Genomic DNA, 23,015 nt, shown 5'->3' on the forward strand with positions numbered 1-23,015 from the left:
CCTCTTCCACATAATTCCTGGTTCAAAGAGGAAACCAGAATTGAAGACACAAAGTAAGTATCCAAAAGAGAATGGGGAGGAAACATTACATCAAAACTCACTGGATACAGTTAAAATCGGGTGGGAATAGGTTGGGAGGCAAGTGATGATTTTCAGCCTTAAATGATTTTATTGTTTAAAAATAAAACAAAATTACACAAAGTCATGATGAAATTATAATTCAGAACAACTTGGATCTTATTTTTTCTTGATTATTGAGAAAAGAACTCAGTTACTTTCAGATGTTCTTCATTTGAACTATTTTTCTTTTTTATCCATTCTTTGGCCCATATCACAGTAAGAGCGAAAAAAGCGATCAAGAATCTGCCTTTCTGAAAATTATGAAGAAAAACAGGATGAAATTTTCAACTTAACTATTTCAGGGCTAAATAGAGAAATTTCTAAGTAGACAAATACCCGACAGTAGTACTCTAAATATGAATTCAATGAGATCAAAAGAATCACAATAGTCAAAGCTATTATGTCTAATAGCTAAAAAGACTCTTCAATACTCAACATCTCTTGAATGTAATTATTGACTAAAAAGAGCAAACAATATTCAAAGGATCAGCAAGACTCCTGGAAAGAGCGTGGATTATGGAATGAAATAGAATTAGGCTTTTGTTCTGTGCAGCCACTCTAGTATTCTTGCCTGGAAAATTCCCTGGACAGAGGAGTCTGGCAGGTTACAGTCCTTGGGGTTGCAAAGAATCAGACACGACTGAGCATACATGGCATATGTCTGTCATCTCTATTTATTCGTTGCCTCATCTCTGAATCAAGGTACTGATACTTACCTAGCACAGTTGTTGGAATGGATAAAGAGTGCTATATGTGAAGCACCTAGACCATGCTTGTTCTGGGTGATGTGATGATAAACAAAACAATAGAGACTATTGTTCCAAAAGTTTCATGAAAGCCAGGGTTGCTTTTCTGTCCACCAGTATTGGTAGGCTTAGCAGTCTTTGAGTGATAACTGACCATGGGAGGCCCCTCTCTCCCCAGCTTCCATTTCCTCATCTGGAAATTGAAGGAGTCTTGTCTGGTTATGAACATCTATGGTCCCCTAATTCTAATTACATATTTTTAGATTGTACATGGTGGAGCTGTAAAGCTTTGTCGCTCCTAGAAATTACCATCTGTGCAGCCAGAACTAAGAGAAAGGAAAAATGCAAGTGATGTTACCTGTCCTTGTGTTCAGTGTGACAAATGCCACCCAAGGGTTAGAGATCAGGGTGTGTGTGTGTGTGTGTTCGCGCACACCTGAGTTACTCTCCACCTAAGCTGGCATTTGTTTTTGTGATCTCACGTTTAACTTTGAATGTTTTATAATGTACGTAACATGTTAGTTTGGTGATATAGGAATATGTGTCCTAAAAAGTGACCCAACCAGTAATGAATGACATTTATCTCTTTGAGGATGAGATACATGAAGATTTGCATGTACCCTAAGAAGACTGTCACACACACACACAGAAAAACACCAAAGAGGAAATAAAGATTACACAAACTAAAACAAAGCTATGAGAGAGTACAGACTTCCACTGGAGAAATCAATTAACCGTAAGAAAAAGAGAAGCCGCCCTGGAGCAGTTCAACCACAGCAAAGTGAGATCAGAAGTAAGTGAAAAGCTAGATGTTTTCTTTTTAATAAGTGGGGATATATTCACTAGGGCCTCTTGGAAGAAAAATTTATTTTTAATAGGTTGAGGTCTACACAAAACTGTATATGTTGCATGCGTGCTCAGTCGTGTCTGGCACTTTGTGACCCCATTGACTGTAGCTCTCCAGGCTCCTCTGCCCATGGGATTCTCCAGACAAGAATACTGGAGTGGGTTGCCAAGCCTTCCTCCAGGGGATCTTTCTGACCAAGGGATCAAATCTGCATCTCTTGCACCTTCTGCAATGGCAGGTGGATTCTTTACCACTGTGTCACCTTTTTGTAGTCACATACATATATATTGAACACCAGGGGTTAGAAGTTGGGAAAATTTCTATTTGGTGGAAAGCCACATATTATTATGATCTGTAATTTATCTAATAGTAACTTGAGACCTCATCTTACCTTTGTAGGAAACACCCTGAAGGTACTCTGTGACTTGAGACGGGCTGAATGAGTTCAGAATCGTCAAGAAATCCAGGTAGGCTTTCCCATAATCACTTTGGTAAATGGACTGCTTCTTCGTTCGCTCTTGGCTCCTCATGTGGCCATACAGCACAGAAGGGACTAGAGAGACACATGGGAAGGGAAGACAAGAAGCTGTCACTGAGCAGAGAATCCCAGCCTTTATTTGTGGGACTCGCCAGGTCCCACCAATGTGTTGTGGAAAGTATTGAGGAATCTCAAAATAAGAACAGTCTACAAAATTGTTTTAAAAAGCTACAGATGTACTCACCTAGACCTTGAGAAGCAATGGGTAGGCTTGAGTAGCATCCATATTTGAAACTAAAATCCTGTAACTCAGGAATTTTAGCTGGAATTTGGTAATTCCTTCGAAATTCTGTGTCTGCTGGTCGGGGAACTAACTTTTTCCATTCCAGAAACATCTGCGAACGCTGTTTATCCTTTGGATCTGGGGAGGAGGTACAAATGGAAGGCAATAATTACTCCTTGTAAAGTATTTCTAAATAGCATCATATTTTCATTCCATTTTGCTTCTGGCAGTAGCTTCCAATTTATCACACTCAGAACCCTCTCTTCTTGCATTTAGAGGTATGGTCAATGTACTTTTTATGGATGTTTCAACCAAGAAATAATTTTCTGCTTTATCAGGCACAGGAAGCATAGGCTAGAATGATCAGAAGTATAGTCTAATGAATATACTGTTCATCAGTTAGGAGTGTTCTTTTGTTTCTGCTTTATGGACTCAGAAAGCACGCCTCACTCCAGTAGTCCTGCTTATGCCCTGGGGCTGGGGTTAGGAAGCAGAGTGAGATATTTTAGATAGGGCTATGGTTGCCATATAAAATATAGGACTTCAGTTACATTTGTTGTAGTTGCTGTTTTGTTGCTACACAAGGCCCTTGCAATGGAAATGTGGAGTTAAATTTGAATTTCAGATAATGAATAATTTTTTGTGTCTGTATACGTACTCATTTTTTACCTGTTATTAGGACTTCCCTGGTAGCTCAGATGGTAAAGAATCTGCCTGCAAATGCAGTATTCTTGCCTGGGAAATTCTATAGACAGAAGAGCCTGGCAGGCTTCAATCCATTGGCTCGAAAAGAGTCAGACACAACTGAGCTGCTACTGCAATATCATTATTCAGTTTTAATTGAGCATCTTGTATTTTTATTTGCTCAATCCAGCAAACTAAGACAGGCAGTACACATCATCCCCATTACCTGGAAAAGAACCACTTGAAAAAGGGCCTTACTGATGGATGGTTAGGCCAGATCATTGCTATTAGTGGGTCATAGTAGTATTATTTTTGGAAATAACTCTGCTAAGAAATATTCACTAATATGATCATTAAAACCTCTGATGTACTAGCTAAAGCCAAGTTCCACAAGCATTACCAGATTAACAAAGGAGAGAATCATGTCATCTCACTTAGAATGAGCTCACCCCTAATTCTTGCTACAAAATGTTGGTTCAGAGGCACATCACACAACATCAGCTTTAATCAGAACAAAAATATTAAAAACAGGAGTATCATGAGCAATGTCACAACAGTGCTAATTACTACTGACTCTAACCTTGATTCTTCTTCCAAAATAGTTTTTCAATAGGTCTTCTCAAAATAGACTCCAATGTACATTGTATATCAAGCAATATGTGATGTCATCTACTGGCACCCAAGAGCAGTTTAATATTGATTTTTTAAAGAATGATCTCCGTCCAGAACAGCACAGAGGGAAAGAGTTTCACTATATGGTATCTCTTAATTTAGATGTCACAGGGAGAGAGGACATGGGTGCTCAAAGGCCCTCATAATGACCTCATAAACCACCCGAGAAGACAAGGTTATAGAGAGGAGAAAACTCTAGGGCTGCAAAATCAGGACACTCCTTAAGATATTTTGGACAACTGTCTGGTATTGTTGCTAGTAAGTACCATCTATATAACTTGGTTTTTGTGAAACTACTAATAGCTTTATTAATAAACAAATTCCCATTCCCTTTTCCCTAGCTACCACTCAAAAGCAAATGCTTTCAGTTCCTACATGTGTTCTGTGCCAAAGTTAAAGATAATGAAGTCATTGTTTTACCTTACTGCTACTGCTAAGTCACTTCAGTCGTGTCCGACTCTGTGCGACCCCATCCCTGGGATTCTCCAGGCAAGAACACTGGAGTGGGTTGCCATTTCCTTCTCCAATGCATAAAAGTAAAAAGTGAAAGTGAAATCACTCAGACATGTCTGACTCTTCGAGACCCCATGGACTGCAGCCTACCAGGCTCCTCCATCCATGGGGTGTTCTACCTTAAGACAACCTCAAATGAGTGTGATGAGAAAGAGATATACAGGAGACACAGATACAGAATGTAATATCTTGCAACTGTAACAAATGGAGATAATACATCAGAATTACCTAGGAAGGTTATGCCAAAATATACCTGCTGAACCTCATCCCAGACATTGAGAGTTCCTAGATGTGAGAGGGACCCAGGCACTTATACTGTGAACAAGCTTCCCATATGCTTAAGAACCACTGACTCCAAGCTTTGGATAAGGTTCTACAGACGCCCAGAGGGAGGGACTTCTCTGGTGGCCCAGTGGTTAAGACTTCACCTTCCAATGCAAGGAGTGCAGGTTTGATCCCTAGTCAGGAAACTAAGAGCCCACATTTCTCATGGCCAAAAAAACCCCAAAACAGAAAAAACAGAAGCAATATTGTAACAAATTCAATAAAGACTTTAAAAACAGTCCGCATGAAAAATCTTTAAAAAAAAGAAAAGAAACCCAAAGGTGGAAGGAAGACAGGCAGATACAGTGGGAGGGAACATGGGTAAACCTATGGCTGATTCATGTCGATGTTTGGTAGAAACCAACACAATACTGTAAAGCAATTATCCTTCAATTAAAAATAAAAAAAAAGAAAGGCAGACACAGCAAAAGGTGTATTTTGACGAATGTTCAGCACTGAAGCTAAAATGCACGCACGGTGCAATCATCTAATGCAGTCTAGTTGGTGTAAAGGTGAAGAATGCAGGGCAGGGAGGAGCAGTTAGCTGAGGGTGAAGCAGGAGGGGAAGGTTAGGATCCACACTGTGAAGGGTCTTGAGAGACTTGTCCACAAATAGGGCAACTGGAGAAGAAGACCCAGAAATGACAAAAATCAGGCTCTGGATTTACTCTGAGTTCCTTTGAAGAGAAAGAGCAAGTCTTCATTGATCCTTAGTACATATCACCATAATAGACCTCATTAAATATTTACTAAATTGAGTGAACAAAAGAGAAAAAAGAAACGTAATCGCTATGTATTAGTAATTAATCTGAACCACACTCTAGTGACTGCCTACATGATATATGCTTACAGTAACTCTTAGTTCTTAATCCTTAACTAATGGTTTTATAGTCTTTATAAAATTTCCTATAAATGAGTTCCTTTGGCACTATTGGGAGAAATTCCTGATACAGAAGGATCTGAGGAACACCATATGAGTGCTGAAGTGCAGCCATAATGTTGTTGAAGTCCCAACAGAGAAGATAACCTGACCCAATGCTAACCCCACCCCGAGGGACTATCCCTGCGCCTCAGGAAACCAATTCCCACTGGTTTTCTTTTCCAGTTGGTAAAGGTGATAGGGCTTCCCTTGTGGCTCCATTGGTAAAGAATGCACGTGCAATGCAGGAGACCCAGCTTCGATCCATGGGTGAGGAAGTTCCTCTGGAGAAGGAAATGACAACCCACTTCAGTATGCTTGCCTGGAGAATTCTATGGACAGAGGAGTCTGGTGGGCTACAGTCCATGGGGTCACAAAGAGTCAGACACGACTGAGCAACTAACACGTTCACACTTTCACAAAGGTGATACCAGAGCAGTTATAGCCCAAAGGGAAAAACTACCCCTTTGAGATAGTCCATGGAATTGCAAAGAGTCAGACACGACTGAGCAACTAAACAGCACATGACGTTCGATCCCTAGGTGGGGAAGATCCTCTGGAGAAGGAAATAACTACCCACTTGAGTATTCTTGTCTGGTGAATTCTATGGGCAGAGGAGTCTGGCAGGTTGCAGTCGCACAGAGTTGGACACTGCTGAAGCAACTTAGCACACACAGCACATGATGGCTGCAGAAAGGCCCCTGCGAATCTACAGCAAGGACTGTTCAAAACTAAGACCATGGGCACTTACTCTCTAGCCAGGTGAAAGCTAGTTCTGCTGTTCTAATTCATCAAAGCCAAGTTCTCAAGCCTGAATGTGTAAACAAGCCCCTTTTATTGCTTCTCACTCATTGGCCTTAATTCAATAATGAGGATTCAAAGATAAGACACAGTCTCTGTGTTTCAGAAGCTTAAAGTATTAGAGAAACAGATACATAAAAGGGAATCACAATATTTTTTGATAAATGCTGTGGAAGAGGGAAGAACAGGAACTACAAAAACATGGGAGGGGCACCGACCCAAATCTGGGGGCTCAGAGAAGACTCCTGGGAGAGAAATGAAGTTTACATTTAGACTTCAATTATGGACAGAAATAGGGCTTCCCAGGTGGCTCAGTAGTAAAGAAACTGTCTGCCAATGCAAGAGCTGCAGGAGACATGGCTTCGATCCCTGGGTCAGGAAGATCCCCTAGAGGAGGAAATGGCAACCCACTCCAGTATTCTTCCTGCCTGAGAAATCCCATGGACAGAGGGGAATGGAGGGCTACAGTCCATAGGGTTGCAAAGAGTCAGACACGAATGAGCGACTGAGCACATATGGACAGCGATAGGCTAAAAATAAAAGCAGAGAGAGGTCTTCACACAGAAGAGGCAGAGGGCAAAGGGTACAAGGTTACAGGAGGCATTGTAAAACTGGAGGGTAGGGGGCAGTTGTGGAGGCTGGAGGATGCTGGGGGGGTGAGCAAGGACCAGATTATACAGCACTCACCTTAAGGCACTTAGCTTTTATCCTGGGGATAAAGGGGAGGGAGATATCACTGAAGGGTTTTAAGCTGGAAAGTGATGTCAATTGGCACATCTGGAAACTTACTATGACCCTAGTATGGACACGGACTTGAGGAGACAGAGTTGGAGAGGGGAGTGGATTAGAGGTCATCCAAGAGATGGATGATGATAGCCTGGATTAAGGCAGTGGCCGTGGGGAGGGAAAGAAGCAGATGGAGGTGAGAGATTTAGGAGGGAGCCTTGACAGGTCTGGGGTATTTATCCACACATGGGGAAATGGTAATTTGTGCTTGCAGAAAGCACAACTCTAATTGGAAGCTCAAAGACATCTTTTAAGGATGCTGACATTTCAGATGTTTTTCCATGACCCTTTATCTGCAAGTATGGAGGTCTTTTGGATTCTGTTCCCATCCAGCTTCAGAAAGTATACTTCCCAAACATTCTCTCCATCACTCAACAAATATTTACAGGGAATGAGGCTACATACTGTACTAGGTCCTGAGTGAATAAGAGCTTTGGGGGGCATACTGAGTAGTGGAGGAAAAAGTAAATCACCAACAACAGGAAACAAGAATCAGTCAACAAATGACTGCAGAATGCAAAGGCGACAGACAAGCAAGATGACAGCACGCCTCTCCAGATAAATTTAGGAAAGGTTTCACAGGCAAGGTGACATTTAAGCTGGAGTCAAGAGAGTGACAAAATGAAACTGTGCCTTTCAGGCAGAGGGGACAGGCTGAGTGCTGACCGATGGTGGGAAAGAGGTTGCGATCTTAAAGGAACTGAAAAAAGGCTCATGTAGCTGCAGGCTAGTGAATGAGAGGGATGAAGTGATGAGGAAAGCAAGGGCCAGGCCAGGCTTGCAGGGCCTTGTGAACCAAGAGAATGAAGTGGAACATGGATTTTATTCAAAGTGCAAAGGAAGACAGTGAAAAGAAGCAGTAGAAGTATTCGATCCAGTTTAGACTGTGAAAGAGCCTCTGACTGCCATGTGGCGATGGAATTGCAGGGGTCTGTAGATGATACAGGAAGTTCAGTGCTAGGGGAAGAAGAAGGTGATGACTTGGAACCCTAATGAGGCCTCTACTTGATCCCCCAATATACAAAATCAGGGGCCCAAGGAAGGACTTGAGGAAGAGATACAAATGCAGAAATCCTCAGGATGATGGAGAGTTGCTTTTATAAAGGAACCAGGAACTCTAAGGAACTCTGTTAGAGGTCAAGTAGAAAAAAAGACCAAAAAAGGGAGACAAAGAAGTAGGGGAAACCAGGAGAGTGTGCTGTCACAGAAGTTCAAAGGAAGAGAGTTTCAAGAAGGAGCAAGTGGCCACCGACATATCATGCTGCCAGGTTATTCGGCACGTTTGACAAGAGTAGCTTCAGTTATCAGATGCGGGCAGAGACCAGATTGGAAGGGTTTGGAAGTAAAAGAATTAGCAGTGCTTCCTATGAAACCCAGTGGATGGTATCCATGCAAATGACTCCTCCCTCCCTGCACTTGACCAGACTGAGAGGAGATTGGAGAGGTTAACACATTTTTAGAAGATGGAAACCAAATAGAGATGCAGCAATTGAGTTAGCAAAGTAGAGAAAGCTGAAATGAAGGGACTGCAGAAGGGGTTAACAAAAATGTGAGCTAATCCACACAGCAAAACTCCAGCAGGCTCAAAGTCAGAGGGAATTGGTTCAGTGGAAGGCTGGCATGGGGATTCAGGGCGGAAAACAGGTGATCTTGGTCAAAACTTGGATACAGAGTGGTTAGAATTCCCTGGACCACCTTCTTAACCTCATGGTAGTCACATGATTACCCTTCTTAGCCAGGCTCTTGGAGCAAAACTGAACCAAAGCAGCTCTGGATCCAGGGACCCCAGGCACAGCAGAAGGTGATGCACTGAGATGTTGGATCAGGTAAAAATGGATTCAGTGAGTGTGACAGGCACATAGGAAACTAAGCATTTGAAAAGAGATAGTTATTAACTATGGTAAAAAAGAGCAAAAGAGAACTAAAAGGAAACATACCCATAAAATATCATTTGGCTCAGCAGTGTTTGTTGTTGCTGCTATTTAGTCTCTAAGTCATGTCCAACTCTTTGTGACCCCATGGACTATAGTCTGCCAGGCTCCTCTGTCCACGGGATTTCCAGGCAAGGGTACTAGAGTGGGCTGCCATTTCCTTCTCCAGGGGATCTTCCTGACCCAGGGATCAAACTCGTGCCTCCTGCTTTGGCAGATGGATTCTTTACCACTCAGCCACCAGGGAAACCCAGGCAATGTTAACATAATTATAATATAAACAACTAGCAATTGCATTAACTCCAAATTTGTAACATAATTATATTGAGAGGATGGATGGAGCAGACATGAGAAAGAATTGTAGGAGGACCACATCCTCAGTTACTATAACTGAAGTCAATCATAATGCCTAGGACTGATGAATCAGAAATAGTAGTGTGAGGATATGATTTTAAAATATGAAGGATCCTATAACAATAAATATTGAAAGGATGGAAATTGATAGTCAGTGGGAGTAGGACCGAGAGTGGATGAGGGAGGGGTCAGGGAATTGCTGTTTCACTGTGAACCTTTAGGTAACTATTAGATTTCAATCTATACACATATCAGTTTAATAAAAGGAATTTTAACATAAGGGTTTTTAAAATGGTAACCCAGTAGTAAATAATTGAAGACAGCAGGCTTAACTCGACCCCATCATCTTCTCCTGGCTCGTCCTTATCCTTTGGACCCAAGAAGCCTTTCCTGACCTCTTCCTCCCGTGTCAGGCTGAATGTCCTACTGTGCACCCACAGCACCCTGCATTTCCCACAAGGTGCACCTTTTTATAGGTGCTCATTAGGTCAACTTTCGTTTGCAAAATTGCCTTTCTCCATGTCTATACCGTGAGTGTCTTGAGGGAAGAGATCACATCTGTGTTGCTCACCATGGATACTCTGGTGCCCAACATTTTACCAGGGAAAGGAGAAAAATGAACATTTACCCTTCGATCGGTCCACAAAGTCTCTCTTTGTGATGGAAATAAACTGATTTCCTATTGCCTTCCGAACCTCTTCCATCGATGCAGCAATTTTCCAAGGAAAGTAGCTCTTTACTGAGGTTGTCGATTGAGGTAGTGTCCAGAGAAAGAAGTCCTGTGAATACAAACACAATTTTCAAGAAAATCCACAGGGTTTCACCTCATGGAATGAAGAACACGTGTGTTTTTGTATGTATGTTCTAAATCACTTCAGTCGTGTCCAACTCTTGTGACCCCATGGACTGTAGTCCGCCAGGCTCCTCTATCCTTAGGATTCTCCAGGCAAGAATACTGGAGTGGGTTGCCATTGCCTCTTCCAGGGGATCTTCCTGACCCAGGGATCAAACCCAGGTCTCTTACATCTCCTGCATTGGTAGGTGGGTTCTTTACCACTAGTGCTACCTGGCAAGTGTTTTTGTATACACATTCTTTTGAGTTCTTTGCACCCAGCTACCACATCGAAGTTGCAGTGTCTTGCAGAGCTATCATCTGACCCTGTTATAACATGGAGCTTTGTCATTTCTTTGACTTTTCATGTGGAGGGCAAGAAAATATGACTGGGAGGTGTGATCATATTTAAATATATTTTATAGGTAAATAACGTTTCCAGATGCATAGAATGTGGGATGTGAAGCAAAATGATGGGCCAAAAACGGCAGAGAGGGCTCAGAAGAGTAAATAATGCAATAGACCCTCAACTTAGGTGATGGGAGAGTCTACAGGCTGGCAGAGGAACACTCATTGGCTTAGACAGCACAGGACCCGCCCACTCTGGCTCTCATTGGTTGAGACAGCGCAGGACACCCTGCCACCTCGGCTGTCATTTGTTGAGAGCCTTCAATAACACTTAAAGGGAAAATAAATGCTGTCCAATATGTATGTGTATGTCATGTGTATACATATACAGTGTAATATTGTAACTATTTTGCATTAATTATAAATCTTAAGGAAAATACTCAAGAGGTAAATAGATTATATATGGGTGCCATGAGGAACCAAATTAAATGGAGCATGTGTATGTGTTCTAATGACTCCAAAGTCTACATCTAAAGCTCACCTTTTCCATTCGAGTCACAGATTTGTGCATTCAACTGCCTTTGGACATATTTTCACCCAACATGTCTTCAACTGAGCTCACATTTCCCCTAAATCCTTCCCCACCAAACCTGGTCCTCCTGAAAGTTCCAGTTCAGTAAATAGCATCAGCACAGACCCAGCCATCTAAGTAAAAAAACAGGAACAGCACCCTTCATCCACTGCCGCCTTGTCTTTTACATCATTGCAGTCATCAAATCCTGACCTTAAATTCTACTGACCTGACCATCAAATTCTACTACCTTATTACCCACTGAACATGTCCAGGTGGTTCCATCCCAGGCAGCACCATGCCATGTGGCAACCCAATAAATGAAATCTTTTACTACAATTGAGCTTTGCCTTTTATGATGGGAGAAGGGTACATAGTACCTAGAAAACAGAGAGAAGTTCAGCCACTTTCATTTAGTGGAGAAGGGAATTCTAGATGGCTCTTTTTAAACTAAGCCTATGAGTTACCTGGGTGGACAAGAGAAGAGCATTCTGGATAAACAAAATAGTATAAGTTCTGATGGTTTGAGAACGCACATACCAAAAACAAATACTTGTATGTGCCTGTTCATAGCAACTTTGTTCATAATAGCCAAAAGGTCAAAGTCACTCAGTTGTGTCCGACCCTTTGCGACCCCATGGACTATGTAGGCCATGGAATTCTCCAGGCCAGAATCCAACCCAGTGATCGAACCCAGGTCTCCCACATTGCAGGCAGATTCTTTAGCAGTTGAGCCATCAGGGAAGCCCAAGAATACTGGAGTGGGTAGCCTATCCCTTCTTCAGCATATCTTCCTGAACCAGGAATCGAACAGAGGTCTCCTGCATTGCAGGCGGAGTCTGCAGCCAAAAGGTGGCAACAACCCAAATGTCCATCAATAGATAAATGGATAAACAAATTGTGGTACATAAATACAATAGAATATTATTCAACCATAAAAAGGAATAAAGTGCTGATAGATGCTACAATATGAGTGAGCTTTGAAAATGATGCTTTTAAACAATGCTAAGTGTGAAGCTAGACACAAAGGTCACATATGGTATGATTCCACATATAAAATATCTAGAATATCATCCATAGAGACAGAAAGCAGATTGATAGTTGCCAGAGACTAGGGGAGTGAGAAACAGGAAGTAATTTCTTAATGGGTACAGGGTTTCCTCTTGGGATTATGAAAATATTTTGAAATGAGATAGAGATAGTTGTTGTAGAACATTATGAACACTAATTACCAGCGATTTGTTTACATGAAAATGGTTAATTTCATGCTACATGAATTTCACTTTAATTAAAAAATATTTCTTATTTAGGGGGATAAGGGAGAAGTAGTTAGAATTAATTGTGAGAAAGTGAGCAAAAAATAGTCTAAGAAGGACCATAGCTGTAGATGATGTAGGATCTTTGGGATATATCCAAACTCTCATTCTTATGGATTATGGATACAATATTAAAGTCAAAAGATAAGTAGATAGTATCTTACCTGACTAGGGTAAAATCTGTGGTTCTTGATTCCTCTTGAAGTCCCAACATTGACCGAATCCTCTTTAGAATATGATTTCCAGACATACTCATCATTGTACTGTGTTTGATTAGGAATAGGATCACTAAGTGAGTACGTATATCCTAGCCTTCTGGTACTTTTCTGACTATAAGAAAAGAGTAGAAAACAAACTAAGATTACATACCAAATTTCACAACAGTACACATGTCAAATAATTTTTCAAAGATTGGCTGGCTTAAGGCTTGATGCCATAAATATTTCAATATTTAGGTTTCCCTGAAACAAAACAATCCTGTATCTTAGGATGGCCCTTAACAAAAGCATGGGAGTCCTAATATGAAATTTAAAAGAATAATCTCAAATTCATTAATTTTTTAAATTAATTTTTAAAAAATAACTGAGTACTCTTCTGTATAAACAAGTAGTTCAGTGTAACCAGATACTTGGTAAAGAAAAGTTTCTATGAAAAATATTCCAGTTAATAAAAGGAAGAAATATAAGAATTAGGATACCAATGTTTTTCAAATCCCTACCGAAATAACAGAATGATCAGCAGTTGCCACTGTGAATATACGCACAAAAAACCACCTATTAAATATTTTTGTCAAAATACCCAACCTGAATCAGATGAAGTCTTTTGAATATCAGATTACAGGAAATACATGAAAAGGAGGATGTTTTTAAATAACATGATGAGGGTGGAGTCAGAAAAATACAGAAGAATAACTTGTTTCTTTGACAAAGAAATTCTTAAAAAAAAAAAAGAAAGAAAGAAAAGTGGAGGAACCTGTAGATTAAATGAATAAAGATAATACAATGTGTAGACCTTGTTTGGATTAAATTTCTAGCCAACTTCTTTTTTTAAATTATGAGACAATTGGGGAAAATTGGATTGCTGATTGACTATTTGATATTAAGGAATTGCTTTTAGGGTGATATAATGGTATTGTTACATATTTTAAAAGAGTCTTTATCTTTCAAAGATACATTAAAAACAAATTAGAATTGTGTGTGTGTTGGGTTACTCAGTTGTGTCCAACTCTCTGCAACCCCATGGACTGAAGCTCACCAGGCTCCTCTGTCTATGGGATTCTCTAGACAAGAATACTGGAGTGTGTTCCCATTCCCTTGTCCAGGGGATCTTCCTGACCCAGAGATCAAACCTTGGTCTCCTGCATTGCAGGCAGACTCTTTACCATCTGAGCTACCAGGGAAGCCCAAATATTTAGAATTAACATGATATAATGCCTGGATTTTGCTTCAGTATTATCAAGTGGTAAGGCTAAGTGGAGGACATACGTTAAAAATGTCCATGTGTTGTTGATTATTATAACTGGATGATAATTGGAAATTTATTGTATATTCCTTTTTCTATGTCTAAAATATTTCATAATGACTTTAAAAAAAAAAGAGGGATGGGTTAGATTCAGGTTATGTTTGTAAGAAACCAAACATCTGGAAAGTGGTATCCATCTGGATGCTGGACTGTTTCACTTGTCATTTAGATGCGCAGATGCAAGCATGACTGTGGTCCTAAATCAAACCAAAGTCATCAAAGGTGCATGAAGATTTTTGCAAAGGGAACACAGCACAGATTACTTTAAAGGAATCAATTTGCACATCTGCATTTATCAGTATACTCTTTCCTAACGTGTCTTCCCAAGTACAAATCTGCATATCTGTGTGGGTCTTTCTTTCCCACATCTCGCATCTCTTGCTCTCTGCATTCTTCTTCATCATTATACTTTGGGGTATAAGCTGCCAACCATGAGAAGGGTGCCTGGCAAAGGGAAACTTCATTACAGTGATTTCAGGGAACCCTCTTGTAACCCAAATTCCATACACTTACCCAGGACTTGCTGTTCTAGGTCAAGAGTGAAGGGTGGGACTGTAACCAGATTATTCTGGCCTGTGTGGGGATGTTCTGAATGTAGGTATGCTGTATGTAGATGGTGTGGCTGAGAGTAACAGCTAGTTTTCCCTTTCCTAACAACTATCAAATGTTCATCCCTCTCTAAGGAGAGCTTCTAAGAGAGCAGAGAATATAGATTGCCGAAAATGGCTCTTTCACTCACATCTTTAAATGTAAGCATTTTTCCAACTTTTAAAAAAGCCCCTAGGAAATGTCGATAGCAGGAAAGAAGAGCATCTCTATGAAGATGAAACAGTACAGGATGGCAATGCTGATTCTTTTCAGTGTAACTGGAATCTTTCTGAGACTATCACATTTTTAAAGATTTACTGTATAAAACTGGTACATGAAAATCTTGTGATCTTTTTTCAGAATATTTAAATTCATCATTCAATAAGATACTTAAATCTACTTTTTTAACCCATATGCATTATGAAACATTTATTTCAATATAACCAATCCTCATTTTATTTTATTATGTAAAATATTTAATACATGAAAGTATATGCTAGCTTGTCATACTACTAATTTTACATGTATAACTATATGCTAACCTATATAACTTTTTCTTTCATTAAATGCATAGTAAATATTTGTTTGGTATCTAAAGAAATCAATTCAGTTGTTTCTGATTTTTATGCATGGTATTATTTAATTATTTCCCAAGTCAAGCACCAGAGTTCTGAACACATGAGAACATATTTAACTAAGAAACCTCATTTTTTTTTCATACTTCTCACTTCACAGATAGCTTACATATTTAGCTACACATTTTACTGTATTATTTTTATTACTTGGATATAATTAATCATATTAGACTTAAATCACTTTATACTTCCCCTGTCTACTTTTAATAATCTTCACGAAAATATGCATTCCATAATTTATCAGTAGCTTTCATAATATTTCTCAAAACATATTTTAACATTTATTTGACCTAGAAGTGTAGCCAGATTTTATTTTGACAGGAAGTAAAACTAACTTCACTTGCTGGTTGGACAATGACTGATTTTACCAGCTAAGTAAGCCTGGTATAAATTGCATGAGTTAAATCTTCAGCTCAAAGATTTGGATAAAAATAGATTTAAAGTATGTAATGATAAAAAAAAATATTATATTGGAAAACATTTACTGAAATTAATGTTCCTATTTTCCATGTACTTTTTGAGTATATAATATGAAATAAGTTTCTTCCAAGTGAAGGAGTAACAGATGTAATTTAATAATCATTTGTTAAGACATGCCTTTTCAGTACATGTCTCAGAAAATGAGATAGGGAATAACTCAATAACTGGATGACAAATCATCTAATTATTTTCTTTCAATAAAAGTGAAGGAGTACCCAACCAAGCTGTCAGCCAATCAATCATTAAAAATCACCTGTGATTTTGCCATAAAACCATGAAGAGTTCAGAGTATTGAATGGCAATGCTTCACTAAAACTCCTTTCATTCACATCTACTTAATTATGAGAACAAGTCTTCTCAATATGAGCATTTATAAATAAAAAAAAAGTAAGCAGGGAAAATTGATGCTGAGTGTGGTCTTATTCCAAAAATAATAACACTCAAATATGGAGACATAAAGTAATTGAAAACAAAACATCCCCATTTATCTCATTAAGATGCAATTCCAAAAAATTTACTTTTTGTGTTTAGTAATTATCAACAATTTGTAATGTGTTTATTGCTTTGAGCAATTCTGTACTAAAAATAATTGTGATAACTCAATACTCAGAGTCATATAACATGTTTAAAAATTAATTTCAATTAATATACTGAAACAGTTGCAAAGAGGTATAATGGAGTGATCAATAAATTGCTTTCAAACACAAAATATATTAGAGAAGGGTAAAATTCTATGGAGGAAGTGGACTGGGAGTAAGAGTTCAAGAAGGAAAGAGAATGAAACAATCTATTAAAGAAGAGCTTGTTTGTATATATTTTTAAAAGGGTCAGAGAGCATCAATTTGCTAAGGTGGTTAGATTACTCACTGGTTATGTGTAAAGAAACGATTTAATGGTCTTGTTTTAAAATGTCAATGTTTAGGATGGGTTGGAAGTTTTATGTTTTACAGCTATTTTAATTTATGATGAGAACTTTCCTGTGAACTTTAAAAAGATGTGAATTTGAAGACCACTGACCTAGACTCCATAAGTACCCATTTAGTTTTGGCTTTCATCCCAAATGTTTCCTCCTCAGACAACCGTTACTGTCAGATGGTAAATCTCCCCGTAGGGGACATAATGTGGCTCAGTGGGATAGCAAGTAACTCGGAAATCAAGAGTCTTGCAGCCCTGTGCTTTTTGGAAATCTGTCATAAATATTATGTTGAGGGAAAATGAACGGAAATATGGGGGGTAACTTCTTCATGCTAGCCAGGAGACTAATATGTTCATCTTGTCCTCAGAACAAACACGTTAGTTACGAGGCATCATTCCCACTTTGCCAACCTTAAAACCTTCAGCCGAAGTAAAACTGGGCTTGTTACTTGTCTAAGGTAGCAGAGAAAATAAAGGTTAATTAGAACAGGGAACTGAGGTTCAGCTCAGAACCCATTTCTGCCTGACTGCACTGCCGCAGTCTGGCCAATACTCCATTGGACTTCTCAACAACGTGCACTTCTAAGGTGAAAAGATCCTCTCCATTGGAAGCAATCTACAGAGTAAGTACGGGCAAGGGAGGGACCTCCATGCTGATTTCCCATCAACCACTGATGCAATGAAAGATGGTAGCCCTACCCTTGCTCACCCACCAACAAGCTTAGAGGGGCAGCTGATGGAGAGAAATTCCCACCACCCTTGGTTCAGGTGGAGCTGGGGAGAAGCTGCAAGGCAATACTGCTTTAGGAACCAATAGTTGGAGGGGTGAAGGTAAAGGTAAGCGGACTTTGACCTTGTTCGACCTTTTAAGACTACAGTTGCGTGGAAGTGCTAACAATTCCTCACTTGTCCATTCATTCAGTTGTTATTGCCTACCTCCTATAAACCAGGTAATGGACTCAATTCATGCTCCATGTTTAGGTAGCACAATTATATTAACTATATACTGACTCTGTTGTAAAGCATGACACACAGTGGCTTTATGAAGGATTCATGTGTTAAATTTCTAAATCTCCCTGTAGGGGCTTTGGATACTGTTTTAAGGTGAAAACCCTCTCTGACGCTTGGAGGAGACCTGTTTGTGCATTGGGTCTTATCTGAATGCATTCTATAAGCCTTCTCTGATTACTTTCTATCAGTTTTGGACTCTGAATAATAAAAGACAGGTGAACAAGGTCAAGTGTGTACATCAATCTGGCATGAATAGGGATGTACCGAAACAAAGCAGGTGCTGTTCCTGTCTTAGGTGTGAATGCAGTCCTCATCGTGGTGGCATAAGAATCCCAACTGGTATCACCTGCTAAGAGCACAATAAACTGGTTTTAAATGTGGCAGACAGCATATTTTGATCAAATGTTACTTCAATACTTAGAGCAATTTTGCAAGAGACAAACATTTTGAGTGGTAATATAGAGTCTAAAGGAATGAAGGCCAACTTGTGAGCTCCACCAGGGAAGAAGGGAAGCTCAATTTAATCATCTGAGTTTCCCCCCTAAATAAAAATGTGTTCAGCCGTGTCTGATCCTTTGAGACCCCATGGACTGTAGCCCGCCAGACTCCTCTGTCCATAGGATTTCCTAGGCAAGAATACTGGAGTAGTTTACCATTTCCTTCTCCAGGGGATCTTCCCGACCCAGGGATCCAACCCATGTCTCCCACGTTGGCAGGCAACTACTTTACCACTGAGCCACCTGGGAAGCCCTTCTTTAAGTTCCTCGAATAGGTCTATTGTTTTCCTTGAGAATTCACATAGGCTGTTTTCAAGAATTTGAGCAATACATCAAAATATAAAGGGAGTTCATTTGAAATTCTATCATCTTAATATACTCACTATCACTGTTTTAATGCCTGACTTTTCATGCATCATATTAGATACATCTGTAAATGCATGAACTGATTTTACACAAAAGGGGTCATAGTTTGCATGTCAGGTATTCTCCTGGACCCCTCCTCCTTACTCCTTCTTGCTCATGCTGTCCTTACCCTCCACCCATCCCTCCCCCCATGTTAACAATTGTGCCTGTTTCTTTCCAGACTTTCAGACCAGCAGATATAATCATATACAGATTGATATATATGTATATCAAACTGGTTTATAAAATATTTTATTTTTTAAATTTCCCCTATTCTTTATTTATTTTTAATTTTTTGGCTATATGACATGGCATGTAGGATCTAGTTCCCTGGCCAGGAATCATACCTCCTGCCTTGGAAGTGTGGAGTCTTAACCACTGGACTGCAAGGGAAATCCCAATGTATTAGGTTTTAGTCCTATTTTGTTTTACAAAAAGAGGCTCATCCTACACAAAGTAACCTTTGTGTATCTCTTCTATCTGTCACTTAATAGCATGATATGAAAATCCCTCCAACTCGTCTGATGCAGCTCCAATTCATTCTTTGTAATGACTGCACAAGATTGTATGGTATGGTGAAGTCACTCAGTTGTGTCCAACCCTTTGCGACCCCATGGACTATAGCCCACCAGGCTCCTGCATCCATGGGATTTTCCAGGCAAGAATACTGGAGTGGGTTACCGTTTCCTTCTCCAGGGGATCTTCCTGACCCAGGGACCGAGCTAGGGTCTTCCACATTGCAGGCAGACTCTTTACCAACTGAGCCACCAGGAAATCCCATTGTATGGTGTAGATGTTCTTTAAAGCTGTGAGAATGGGTGAGCTCAGCAAGGGACGGAGTGTCATTAGAAGAGCTGACGTCTGAAGGCTGAAGCCCAGGGCTGCCCAATGTCAAGAGGTTTGGGAGATGAGGAGCAGCTGGAGAAGGAGGCTGAGAAGAGTGTGAGATGAGCAGAGAATCAGGAGGCTGTGGATGGTGGAAGGAAAAAGGAGGTTCCAGGAGGAGGGAGGGACCACCTACAAGGCAGATGCTGCTGGCAGACCCGGGAGAGTGTGAACAGAGAATTCACCGCTGTGCTTAGCCACTCAGTCGTATCTGATTCTTTTCGACCCCATGTACTATAGCCTGCCAGGCTCCTCTGTCCATGGGATTCTCCAGGCAAGAATACTGGAATGGGTTGCCATGCTCTCCTCCAGATCTTCCCAACCCAGGTATCAAACCCAGGTCTCCCACATTGGCAGACCCTAGATCTGCCCAACCTCTCATTGCCAACAGAGTACCACCAAATTACTTGGGAATATAGTTATAAATTTCAATTCAGTGGTCATTCATTCCTTCATGTCTTGGCAGTTACCTGTGGCTTTTTACATTTCACCAGCACCTGGGTGAAATGATCCCTTCACATTTGGTGAGTTTCACCTCCACCTGAGGCTCCCCTAGTCTAATGAAGGCTTAGCCCCTGCCCGTCATGCTCTGTCCCTCTGCTTGCAGACTCCTGTCTATTCTCTGATCCCGTCATACTAGAAATGACATTATCCTTTGATTCTCCTGCTTTAGTGGGAATCACTTTACACTTTAAAGCATTTTATTCCAATTGCAGAATTAATGCTCTTTGTTGAGAGAATTTCAAGCATGGACAAGTAAGTGGGGAGAAACTGTGAGGCGGTGTTGCTCTCTAAAGAACCATCACTGAGCCTGATTTGAAGCTCTGAGTTTGACTCTTAGAGAAATCAGGAAGTTTTTCCTAAGCAAGCAACACCAACCTAGGCCCCATTACTCTTGGCAGATGCAAGTAAGGATGTGAGGTGAGGAACATCCTGGATTACCTGTTGGACCCTAAATGCAATTTCAACATCCTCATAAGAGAGAGGCAGAGGGGTTGAGGAGGCCACTGTGAGCATGCAGGCCAAGACTGGAGTGATGGGACCACAGGTCAAGAGTGCCAACAGCTACCAGAAGCTGGAAGACGCAAGGCAGGATTCTCCCCCAGAAGCCACCAGAGAGGGTGCAGACAAGTCAATAGCTTGATTTCAGACTTCTGGTCTCCAAAATATAAGAAAATAAATTTTGGTTGTTTTCAGCCACCCATCCATGTTAATTTATGATAGCCCTTGGAACAAATACAGCACTTAAGAGCCCAGTCTATAGTAATAGTTTGATAGCAATCAGCCCACGGTGATCATTATCAACCTCATCCTATTTTGAGCTCAGACCCACCTTTTGGAGGGTGATCCTTCCAGCAATGGAAGATGGAGCAGTACAGAGTGTTAGAGATTTGAGACTGGGTGTGAAGGGGCAAACTCCCCCAGGGGGAAGAAGCACTTTGGAGGCAGAATCAATGAGACTTGGTGATGACCTTGAGGTGTCGGTGCCCTCCCCTCTACTTTGAGCATCTGGGACCCTCCTCGCTGCACTTCCGAGTCTAGGAGGACAAGGAGTGTAATTTTGTGCATGTGTCTGAGGCCCTCCTGTGACACCCAAAGGCATGTGGTAGACAGATGGATATTTTGGTCTGAGGTTGAGGAGGAGTTTATGAGCTAAAGATTAGAGAGCCACGAATTGGCAGCTCTGTGTAGACTTGAAGCCCTGTGGCTGGATGTGGCCACTCAGATAGAGTATGTAAACCAAGAGGACACACCTTGGAGGATCGCAACATTCCCAGGCAAGAGAGGGGAGAGCAGACAGTGAAAGAAACCAAGACAGGGTGGCTAGATAGGGAGACGAGATTCAAGGGGAATGCAAAGCGGGAGATCCTGGGGAGGAGCACCCCCACACATACACATACCTTCCTCTGCCTCTCCTGTTTGCCTGGACACCACAGAGAAACTCGGCATTGTAAATATTTTTGTATTAACTTTTTTTTCACCTGCTATTTGTAATTTACAAAGGGATGAATGGGATGAAAGTATACATTTCATTCATTCTCCCGGGGACTGCAATCCTAGGGAATTTACAGTTGAACAATCCCCACTGCTCTGGAGCTACTAGGGAACCACAATTACCCAGCCAGAGGGCTGCAGTGGGTTATTATTGCCACGAGAAAGGCCGGGATGGAGCTGACTACACAGTAATCATGCCACTAGCATCACAGCTAGAGCGGCTCTCCCTCCACCGACACAAAAAGCTGAGTTAGTAAACCCGCGGCATCTGCATGCAGAATTAGTATTAAAAGCACTGCCTCTGTTAGATACAAAATCCCTTTGAAAGAAAGGGAAGCGAAGACTAGAAGCGAGCACCCAGGGCCCAAGTTCCCAGCCTCTGCCGCCTCTGCGCCTGGGGGTCGCGTCTCTGCATTCTTCAGCCCTTTCCTCCCTTTCTGGGCTGTTTCTCAGATCCTGCCTGGGATCAGGGCTCCCCCTGGGTGTGCTCTTTTCAGAGCGCCCCACCACCGTTCCGTCTTTGTCGTTAGCCTTGTTCTCCCAAAGGCGTCAGTCCTCCCTTTCCCTTGTACCCTCCTGGGCGTTTAAACAACTGAGCCCTTTAGGGAGGGGTTTGGCAGGAGTTAGGGCGAAGGTCTGGGGAGAGGCAAGGTCAGGAACGCCCTTTCATTCTCTCCGAATTCCCAGCCTCCATTTAAATTGAGTTCCATCCATAAAAGCGCGGCATCTTGAAGACCTAGGCAGCCTTCGCCCTAGGTACCCCAGCTCCAGGAGAGACCCCGCCCCCGAACCTCGCCGGGCCAGCTGGCAGGGTCCGCAGGCTTACTTGGCCGTCTCTTGTTGCCATATTGAGAAGGGCACGCATCTTCCGGCCCAGGCTCTGCCATTCTTGCTCCAAGAGGCCGTCGTCGCGGGGCGCTTTCCACCAGCTGGACTGGGTGCTGCGGTGGAAGCTGTTTTGTGACGCGTCGCCATGGAGACGCAGGAGGCTCCCGGCAGCGCATCCCCGGTGCACCGAGGTGCGGAGCACTTCCCCAGGCCGGCTGATGACCCTGTGCGACGATAAGAAGATGTGTTTCTGGTGCCATGGATACCTTACTTTTGTGTATTTGTGTAATTCATGCAATGAGCTTACCTGAGCACCGTCATACATTTGGGGAGAGAAGCAAAAGGGGGTTAGACTGAAAAGAAAGTAATATTGTCCAACTTTAACTGCAGATGTTCATCTTTGCACAATTTTCAGCTTAAGCGAATGAAGGCTAAGTTGTCAGGGATCTTGCAGGATCTGAGCAAGAGGAAGGAGGAATCGAGCAAGAAGACAAAATCACAAGTCATGGGTGTCAATGGAACTAGAGCCAGAGTCTCTGAGATAGCTCCATGCTATCAGACGGATGACCCTGGCACAGGAATTAGGGGACAGTGGGAAGGTGGAAAGTGTGCTTGGAGAGAGGACTGAGCAGGGATGTGTGAGACCCCATTCTCCTCACCAGGCCACGTTCCTGGCACCAAAAACGGTGTTTTGTACTTGTTGATTTAACTATTTTCTGTCCCCACAGAT

General features: G+C 41.5%; 1 protein-coding gene across 1 annotated transcript; it reads right to left on the reverse strand.

Annotated features, from left to right (window-relative positions):
• Positions 1-278: 278 nt before the first annotated feature.
• Positions 279-22,344, reverse strand: TEX26 (testis expressed 26). Its single transcript, XM_065902400.1, has 7 exons — positions 22,284-22,344; positions 17,940-18,021; positions 12,690-12,855; positions 10,087-10,237; positions 2,436-2,612; positions 2,105-2,266; positions 279-371 (listed from the first exon to the last, which is right to left on the reverse strand). The coding sequence occupies exons 1-7, from the start codon at positions 22,342-22,344 to the stop codon at positions 298-300; spliced, it is 873 nt and encodes a 290-aa protein (XP_065758472.1). The 3' UTR covers positions 279-297.
• Between the last annotated feature and the right edge of the window lie 671 nt (positions 22,345-23,015).

This window comes from Muntiacus reevesi, chromosome 11 (assembly GCF_963930625.1).
Source record: "Muntiacus reevesi chromosome 11, mMunRee1.1, whole genome shotgun sequence".
Lineage (NCBI taxonomy): Eukaryota > Metazoa > Chordata > Mammalia > Artiodactyla > Cervidae > Muntiacus > Muntiacus reevesi.

Coding starts and splice junctions, on each gene's coding strand:
- TEX26 (XM_065902400.1), bottom strand. CDS start 22,344: ATGGCAGAGCCTGGGCCGGAAGATGCGTGCCCTTCTCAATATGGCAAC. Junction 18,022..22,283: donor TGGCAACAAGAGACGGCCAA/GTAAGCCTGCGG, acceptor TGCTCTTAGCAG/GTGATACCAGTTGGGATTCT. Junction 10,238..12,689: donor ACAGATTTTACCCTAGTCAG/GTAAGATACTAT, acceptor TTGTATTCACAG/GACTTCTTTCTCTGGACACT.